This window comes from Neomonachus schauinslandi, chromosome 4, assembly GCF_002201575.2.
Source record: "Neomonachus schauinslandi chromosome 4, ASM220157v2, whole genome shotgun sequence".
NCBI classification, from domain to species: domain Eukaryota; kingdom Metazoa; phylum Chordata; class Mammalia; order Carnivora; family Phocidae; genus Neomonachus; species Neomonachus schauinslandi.
The window spans coordinates 16,267,578-16,277,333 of NC_058406.1; the positions used below are offsets into that span (position 1 = coordinate 16,267,578).

At 55.1% G+C, this 9,756-nt stretch overlaps 1 protein-coding gene across 1 annotated transcript; it reads left to right on the forward strand.

Moving 5' to 3' along the window:
* The first annotated feature begins 3,798 nt into the window (after positions 1-3,798).
* Positions 3,799-9,198, forward strand: C1QB (complement C1q B chain). The gene is made up of 3 exons (XM_044913900.1): positions 3,799-3,958; positions 7,134-7,331; positions 8,481-9,198. Exons 2-3 carry the CDS (start codon positions 7,157-7,159, stop codon positions 9,053-9,055), a joined length of 750 nt encoding a protein of 249 aa, XP_044769835.1. The 5' UTR covers positions 3,799-3,958; positions 7,134-7,156; the 3' UTR covers positions 9,056-9,198.
* Positions 9,199-9,756: the final 558 nt, after the last annotated feature.

Consider the following 9,756-nt stretch of genomic DNA (forward strand, 5'->3'; position numbering starts at 1 on the left):
TGGAAGGCCGCAAGAGGTCCCCAGTGGGCCATCTGCTGTCACTTATTTGGGTGAGAGGTGCTACTGTCATTAAAGTTATCCATGCTCACAGGTAAACGGGAGTGTTTGAATTCCCAGACCTATGTTGAATTGTGGCTGCACCTGTCACAGGAGGGGTTGGGGCTCAGGTAAGCCCAATGTAGACCAAGAACAGAAGTGCAGTGGATTTGTACTGAATTAATGAGTTAGTTGGGGCGAATGAATGAATGAATAGTGGGTAAATGAGTGACTAAAAGCAGAGTAAATGAATGAGTGAGATGGACATGAGCCAGTAAGAGAGAGAGAATCTGTCCTCCCAGTTGTCTGATTCACCCCAAACAACTGACAGACTCTGGGAGCCCCCAGGAGCTCAAAGAAAATGAGTGCTGCCCCGAGGCCGGCAGGCTTCCATGCAAGGCTCCTGACGGTTGGGCCTAGCTGGCATGATCCTTGTTGGAGGACCAGGAGGCCCGACACTAGCCACAGCCCTTTCACTGTGGTGACCCTGAGAAGGGTTGACAGGTCAAGTTCAAAAAAGATAAAAAGTGTAACTTTCCCGGGCAGACTGCCCGTCCGGCCTCAGACCCACGGAGACCCAAGGAGAACCTGCCCCGGCCTGGCTGGGATCTCAGCCTGCTTCCACGAGACCCCACGGAGCTCACAGAGGCACTGACCCACGGGGGCTGCCGCTGCAGCGCCCACCACCAGCTCCACCCACTCTGGCTCCTTTGTTTGTGAAAGGAGCCAGTCCACACCCTCCTGCCTTTGCCATGTTGTTTCTTCATCCTGCAGAGCCCTCACCCCGCTCACACTAGTCCTCCATCCACCTGGATAATACACACTCAGCTGTCAGGGGTCAACGCAAAGATCACCTCCTCCACGACCCCTTCCCTGATTCTCCCATGTGTGTCCCCGCAGTGCCTTCCAGAGCCTTGGATCACAAACTAGGTGACTTTTTAGAGCCTAGGTTCCCAAATCTGGTGGTACAGCAAAATCCTGTGTGCACACACACGCATGCACACACAGAGTGGAAACAGAGGCAAGGGCCTAGGAACCCTGGCTGGGTCAGGGGGTGCCTCTGGCAGGGACAGGGCCAGTCACGGGGCCACCCCTCGCGGCTCTCCTCCATCAGCCACTTAGCAGTCTACCCAGCAGTGCCCCAACTGATACATCTTTCTTCTCAGCTCTCTTTTGTTTAAAAAGTCAATACACCGTTTATGTAGACCACGGTGTCAGATGAGAAACCTGTACTTTGGAAACGACAATTTTTGTGCCGTTTTTATTTTCCGTAATTGTTTCCTTGTTGTTCTCGCTTTGTCAGGAGAGACAGGCCTTTGAAAATGCCAGCTTGTCTGCTGGGCTGAGGGGAACCTGGCGAGGGCTTCGAAGGGGGGCAGGCGAGGAGCAGTGGAGGTGGGACAGGAACAAGAATAGGACACCCCAAGTGGTGGCTTGAGTCTGCTTGACAGTCTCTCTCTCCCTCTCATGCGGCCCCTCCCCCACGGGACAAAATAAATAAATAAAATCAGTAAAAAGAAGAAAAAGACACCCCAAGCCTCAAGGAATCTCTTTTAGACCACAGAATTTTGAGAAGCTGTACGCCTCTTCTCCCACACTCGGTAGGGATCATCCCTTCTGTGCCAGGGATGCAAGGCAGAGCAGCTGACTCCGACTCAGAGGCCGAGGCCCAGACACCCCTCCACTCCTGGTCCCTGATCCGGGCATGGCTCCCATGCACCCAGGCTCAAAGAATTCGGTCTTCTCTTCATATATATAACACTGTCCCCAGGTTCGCATGGGGGGCCTGCAGAAGGCTGGATGTGCCAGGTTACTTCACTGGCCCCCCACAACCCATGCCTTCCCTTCATATATGGGGAAACTGAGGCCAGTAAATATGCCTGAGGCCACATAGCTAGACCAAGGCAAAGCTGGGATTCAAACTTGGGAGAGGCTGATTGCTAAGCCCATGCCCGTCCTCCCCTCCCTGCTGCCTCCTGCTCTTAGTCTCAAGCTGTCTCCTTGAACCCCAAGTTCAAACTCACCTTTTCTCATTGCCATCAGGCACCAAAGAATTAGAAGCCCAGGCGGCCCTTGGGGACCTTCAGAAGAACTCTGGACCTGCAACCTACGAATTTACAATTTTATGGGTTCAGAGACTAAGTGGTACGGAACTCTACCCTTCTCCCTGCTCAGAATCCACTGTCTTCCCCTCCTCATCCAGGCCGAGTCCCTTCGAGTCTATAGTTGGCCGAGCCCAGAGACCCTTTGGCTTTACCAAACTAGTCTCTTCTTTCCCTAATACCCACTGCAGGTAACCCTTAAATTCCATCAATCCGCATCCACAAGCCCAAAGATGTTCTGTCTCCAAGCACAGATGTCAAGTGGGGCCCTCCTGACCTGTGGCAGCTCCTGGCTCTGGCTGGGCACCCATCCCTGCGAGGGCCACCCATCCCTGTGAGGGGCACCCATCCCTGTGAGGGGTATCCATCCTTGTGAGGGGCACCCAGCCCTGCGAGGGGCATCCATCCCTGCGAGGGGCATCCATCCCTGCGAGGGGCACCCATCCCTGCGAGGGGCATCCATCCCTGTGAGGGGCATCCATCCCTGCGAGGGGCACCCATCCTTGTGAGGGGCACCCATCCCTGCGAGGAGCATCATATTGCCTTAGATGCAGCCTCAGCAAGCTGGCTGATACCCTGGTGCCAGGGATGCCTGTCTCTGAGTCCTGCAGCTGCCACTTGTATGAGGTGTGGGCTCCAGCCAAAACCAAGAGTCCGATGCTCAACCAGCTGAGCCACCCAGGTGCTCCTAGTCCCCTCTTTTCTCTGACATTTATCGCAGAGGCCATGAGACCACTGCTTCATTCGATGTTTAACACCAGTCTCCCCCAGTAGAAGAAACTCTCCATGGGGACAAGAGCCATGGCTGACCTGCCTGTGACTCTGCGCCCAGCATCTAGCACGGAGAGGCTCGTGATAGACATTTGTTCAGTGATGACTTTCTCCTCTCTTGGCCTCAGTTTTCCCATATTTAAGGCAAGGCGAATGAGCTGGCTGACCTCCAAGCCCGTCTCCAGCCCTGACCTGGTGTGATTCCAGGATCAGCAAGCAATAAGCCCATGCCTTGCTGTAAGCAGAGGAAGGGCTCTCAATAAATAATGACTGCATTTAAAATTCATTACTAGATAATTTTCTGAGAACAGGGCAAGTATAGAAGGGGAAGAAGGCAGAGAAGATGAGCCCAGAAAAGGGAAGCCTGAGACATGTCATGGAATTAACAATTAACACGTGCCTTGTACTTTCTAGTTTATGCTCCACTTTCTCCTCCACGATCGCAAATGAGCCCCCCAGCGCCCTGTGCCGTCTACAGAGCATTTGTCATTATAGTCCCATCATCTAGCAGAGGAAACTGGGGCTCCCTCGAGTCCTCTTGGCGGAGAACATTTAGGCCCCCATTTGAGACCTCAGGAATCAAGCTCTCTCATGAGTGGCAGAGCCAGAATATGAATCACGGTTTCTGACTCCAAATCCAGTGCTCAGGCATCAGGCCAGCCATGTTCTCATTTCAGTGAGGAACACCCATGTCTGCTGGAGGGGATCACAAGGCCGGGGGCCCTGGCACGCAAATCACCAGTTGTGGACATTCTCCCAGCACAGCCTGTTCCCCCAACAGCTGCTGAGCTGGCGAAACCAAACTGGACAACCACCCTCCCCATTTACAGTAAACCCCTCCAGATTGCAGAAATGGGACCTGAAACTGCCTGGATGGGCTAAGAGTGGAGGGGGCCGTCCTGCTGGGCCCGTGGGTGGGGGCTGTCTGGGGAAGGCCCTTCCTATCTCTGGGGAATGGGACTTCCGCTTTGGCCTGAGAGCAGCAAGGACCTGGCTCCTGGCCCCAGTGCTGCCCGGCCCAGCGGCATCACCGGACACCAGGTTCCCAGGTGAGGATGGGGTTCGGCGCCTGGGGGGACTGGCCAGCAGGACCAATATGGCAGAATTTCCAAAGGGGAGCCCTTGCGTCCCCTGCCTCAGAGCCACTGGGGGCGATTAACCGTGTGGATCCCCGGGCCCAATCCCAGACCTGGGGAGTCAGACTCCCTGGGGATGCGCTTGGGAGTCTACTGCTATCCGGGGCCCCAAGTGATGGGAGGCAGCCTAACATGGGAGCCACCAAGACTCAAGCTGAGTCCTGCTCCTGTCTCTTAGGTGCTGGTGACCTGGGGCGAGGCATGTAACTTTTCTCAGCCTGGACCCTCTCTGGGAGTAATAGAACCTTTTAGGGGCACTGGGAGCCCCGAAGGAGGCCAAGCTCACCCAGAGTTTAGCGAATGACCTGGTTCAAGATATGTCAGAGGCAGAGATGAAATTAGAACCCAGGTCCCCCTCCACCCAGCCCAGCATTTCTCCAACACCTGCCTCCTCTCATGTCCTCTCGGTCTGCTGAGAAAGCTCAGCTTGACTCTTTCAAGGAAAGAATTTGACTTGTAGGTGGAGTTGAGATTAGTTATTAGTTAGCACTGAGTGAACCGATTCATGTTTGTAAAGGAGGGGATGGGATCAGACACCCCACAAGAGACCTCATTCCTCTTAGACTCCACCTCATTTAATCCTCAGCCCTGACAGGTAGAAGTTAGCTTAGCTAGAGAGGCTCAGAGAGGTTAAGGGACTTGCCTGAGGTCATGCAGCGAGCTGGAAGCAGAGGGGGAGTTCAATGTCCAGTTGGCCTGATTCCAAGTTGGGGAGGGGGTGGGAAGGGACTGTTGGGTGCTGGAAGGAGATGGGAGGACTGGGGACCTGGGAAAGATGTGAGGAGCAAGGCTTGCGGTAGTGACGGGTGGCGGGGACAGGGGTCAGACCGGATGAATCCTAGGTCCCTGCCCAAATCTGAGACTCTGGCCCCTGAGATGAGCCAGAACCCGGATCTTCCCACTACCCCCCCACCCCACCTCCTGCTTCCCCAGGAAGCCCGAGTCTCATGGGGGGTCTGGACCCACTGCCCTCATGCCCCCACCCCCTGCTTGGAGCTCTCCACTCCTGGGCTGCCTCCACCTGAGACCTCCTCTCCCCGAGCCCCATCTCCCAAAGGGGCTGGATCCTGTTTTATACTTTTCCAACCATCCTCTGTCATATCCCAAAGCTTGGGGATTCTTGGATGATGGGGATAATACAAAAAGAGCTAATAGTCATTTGGCATCTCCACCATGTCAGGCCCTACCTCATCCGTCCTCCTGCCAATCCTACGTGGCAGAGGTTAGTATTATCCCCATTTAATGGAAGGGGAGAGGCGCCAGAGAGAAGCGACTTGCCTGAGGCCCTCACCCAGACGTGGCAGAGGCTGATTCGGCCCCTGGTCGCATTGCTATCCTTCTGACACCGGGCCTCTCACCACTGGCCCTGACGCCGAGCCTGCTGAGCAGTAAGGATGGACGTCTCCTCCACTGAGCGGCCGCCCATACCCAGCGCAGCTCAAAATGCCACTGCACAGTGGCCCCTGTCAGCCTGTCCGCTCCAAAGCCCACGTTTGAACCACCAAGCTCAGCGGCCTCTTAACGGGAACACCCTGTGGGTTTTAAGATCCAGTGGACGTGGATTGGAATCCCAGCCACAAGGCGGCCACGTAACCCTGACGGGGCTCCCACCCTCTCTGATACCCAGTGTCCCCGTCTGGAGAAGGAGAAAGCCAGTTGCTTTCCTGGGGGGCTGTGGTAAGGACCACGGGAAATGAGATAGCGGCACATGAAGTGTTTGGCCCAGAGCCTGGCTAAGCGTCCAATGCATGGGTTATTGAAGTTGTCAAATCCGTCATTTTGTAAAACCTCCAGGAAGAATGGGAACTGGTATTATGCAAAAATAAACATTTTAGGTTAAATTTTTATTATGTGAATGACCCTCAATTTTTTTTAAAGGTTCCCTTATTTTAGAGAGAGAGAGAGCGAGCAGGAGTGGGAGGGGCAGAGGGAGAGGGAAAGGGAGAGGGAGAGAGAATCCCAAGCAGACTCCACCCTGAGTGCAGAGCCCGACGTGGGGCTCGATCTCACCACCCCAAGATCACGATCTGAGCCGAAACCAAGAGTCAGATGCCTAACTGACGGCGCCGCCCAGCCACCTCGTCACCTCAAATTTTTAAAGCAACGTTGGATTCGATGAGTTTTGAGGTCCCTTCTGTCTTGAGAACTAATGCTATGGGGAGCTGGCTGTGCTGACCAGCTCAAGACAGCTCAGTTCTTCCTAGTTCTCCGGGATTCAGAAGGGGCCTGAGCTTCCCTCTTACCCGGGCCTTTGGAGGGACCTGAGAATATTCCATCAGCAGAGACGGCCTGGTGTGCTGGCAGGGAAGCTGGCTTCAGAGGCAGACGGGCCTGGGTTTGAGTCCTGGCTACAGTCCTTTCTGTATGACCCTGAGCAAGTGTCTGGGCCTCCCTGAGCTTCAGGGTCCTCTTCGGTATAAAAACAAGAGCTTCCTCCAGGCAGGGCTGCTCTGAGGATGTAAAGTGGCCCACTGTGGAAACAGCACAGGAACTCTGAACTCAGAAACTCTAATGAATAGGAACGCTTGCAAGAAAACCCAAAGCCCGAGAACCACAACCTTGACCCCTCATCCCTCTGACCCCTCACTCCCCTCCAGCCACACTGGCCTCCCTGTGGGGCCTCAACACTCCGGGCGCTCTCTTATCTCTGGGCCTTTGCCCCTGCTTCCTTTCCTCCCAGAACATTCTTGCTCCAGCCCTTCCTGAACCTCCAGGTCTCAGCCTGAACGCCACTCTCAGAGAGGCTGCCCGCCGCCCCCCCACCCCAGAAAACCATCCACCTGCCCCTCAACCCCAGTTGCTCTCCCTCTCCCTCCAAGCACCCCTGCGTTTCCTACAGAGAGCTCTGCACAGTCTCTCACTACTTCCCTTTACTTGTATGTTGACCTGTTTATCGTCCGCCTTCCCCTAAGACCGCCAGCCCCATGAAAGCAGGAGCCATATCTGTGTTACCCCAGCACCCAGCGCAGGGTCTGGTCTGGTGGAAAGGACACACTCAGTGAATACGTGAAGGGGTGAATGAATGATTGAACCCATGCTACGAGTCTCCATGGTAGTAACCCACTCCATCGTCTTGTCCCCCCTGCAGGCGGTAACTGAGACGGGGCGGTGATGAAGACCCCGGGGGGCGGCGTTCTGGCCCTGCTGCTGGTCCTGGGTCTGCCGGATGTCTCCTGGGCCCAGAGCAGCTGTACCGGACACCCGGCCATCCCTGGCATTCCCGGCGTCCCTGGCGCACCGGGGCCTAATGGCAAACCTGGGACCCCAGGGGTAAAGGGAGAGAAAGGTACTGCAGGCTTTGGGGAGAGACGCTCATGTCATTGAGCAAGGCCTCATCTCCTGCCTCCCCGGTCACAGCTGCCAACCCTAGCGATCGCAAAAGCACCTGCAAATCCGTCAGCTTGCCAAGCTCCCCCCACCCCAACACTCCGCAATGACTTTGTGAAGAGGGAATTCCAAGTCCCATTTTACAGCCTGGAAAACTGATGTCTGGAAAGGCTACTGATTTGCCCAAGGGAGCCCAGTCCGTGTCGAGGCTGAGACCAGACCGTGGCTCTCTCACCCCTAACTCCAGGCAGAGAGAGAGAACCCCAGGCTGCCTCCCGGGTGGGTGGCTTCCCCTCTCTGAAATGCGGTTTCTTTACCTATAAAACGTGGGCAGATTCTTTGTGGGGTTGTCACAGGGTTCAAATGAGACTTCCCACCAAGACACCCCCCCCCCGTAAAATGTAGTTCATTCGTTCATTTAACCAAAACCAACTGCTGTCCTCACATAATCGCAAGTAACCCTCACAATCCCACAAAATATCCTCATGCCCATTTTATAGAGGAGCAAGCTGAGCCCCAGAGAATGTGACTCCGTCAAGGTGACACGATTAATAACAGCAGGTGTGGCAGGACATCTGTCTGTCCCCCGGGCCCATGCTCTCGGCCACAATACTCCACCACTTTCCTGGAAAAGAGGTTTTCTCTCACACTGTGCCGAACAGAGGGGTAGCGGCTGCTTGGAGTGGCCGTGAGAAGGTTTCCAGGGCCCACTTCCAGGCTCCAGTGAAAGGAATGTCGGGATTGAGTAAAGTCGTCTGCCCTGGGGGAGGGGGTGAGGAGGGATAGCATGTGGGCCAAGAATTCATTATCCAGCTCCAGGCCAGAACAAGGGGACTGTATGAGCTGGTGAGGAGTGCAGGCCCAGCACCTTCCCTGAGGAGACACCACTGTCTGCGCCTCAGGCGTCAGGTCCCATTGCTGTCAGGAAAGCGGGGCTGAGAGGAGACCCCCCACGCCCCCTCTTCCACACAGGGAAGCTGAGGCCCAGAGAGGAGCAGGGACATGTCGAAGGTCACACGGCCAGACTCCCAGCCTCCCAGCCCAGGGCTCTTTCCTTTGGTTCTCAGTGATCCCTAGCCCATCATGTCTCTTGTCTCTCCTTTTCCAGGGCTGCCAGGGCTGGCTGGAGACCATGGCGAGTATGGGGAGAAGGGAGACCCAGGGACTCCTGGGAAACCAGGCAAAGTAGGGCCCAAGGGCCCCATTGGCCCCAAAGGTTCCCCAGGGCCCCCTGGACCCCGTGGCCCCAAGGGTGAATCAGGGTACTATAAGGCCACGCAGAAAATCGCCTTCTCTGCCACGAGGACCATCAACAGTGTCCTGCGGCGGGACCAGACCATCCGTTTCGACCACGTGATCACCAACGAGAACCGCAACTATGAACCTCGAAGTGGCAAGTTCACCTGCAACGTGCCCGGAATTTACTACTTCACCTACCACGCCAGCTCTCGAGGGAATCTGTGCGTGAACCTCATGCGGGGCCGAGAGCGCATGGAGAAGGTGGTTACCTTCTGCGACTACGTCCAGAACACCTTCCAGGTCACCACGGGCGGTGTGGTCCTCAAGCTGAAAGAGGGGGAGAACGTCTTCCTGCAGGCCACAGACAAGAACTCCCTGCTGGGCATGGAAGGTGCCAATAGCATCTTCTCCGGGTTCCTGCTCTTCCCAGACGCAGAGACATGAGCTGTGGGGCTGGTTCACTGCTCCTCATCCCCTCCCCCACCAGCAATGCTCACTTTTACCCCCAACGCCACCCCCACCAGGCCAAAACCCACAGTAGGGCTCCGTGGATGTTGCTGAATGAATGAGTAAATAAACTTTTCAAGGCCAAAGGACAGTGGTCTAATTCAACTCTGTGTCCCAACACCCGGCGCACAGTAGGTGCTCAGAAATGCTGCTTGAATGCTGGTTGAATGAATGAATGAATGAATGACCTCTGAAAGCAGAAACTCTATCTGATTGGAGGTGACTGGAGAGCCAGACTCTGTGCCCAGCTCCGTGACAGCCACACAGTGGGAGATGGGGAAGGCACACCATCTATTGAGCACCTATTATGTTCCAAGCACTGGACTAGACCCTTTCATTCTCTCATTAAGCCTCACACTCATCCTGGGAGATAGGATGCATCACACCCAGTTACAGAGGATCAAACTGAGGGTCAGAGGGATTAAGGGACTGTCCTCGATCCCACAAACAGAACGGGGTGGGCCCACCTGATGACCTGAGACCTCTTTCAAGGCAACGTATTGAGGCCGGCCACTACAGAGGCTTGCTTTCTTTCTTTCTTTCTTTCTTTCTTTTCTTTCTTTCTTTCTTTTCTCTTTCTTTCTTTCTTTCTTTCTTTCTTTCTTTCTTTCTTTCTTTCTTTCTTTCTTTCTTTCTTT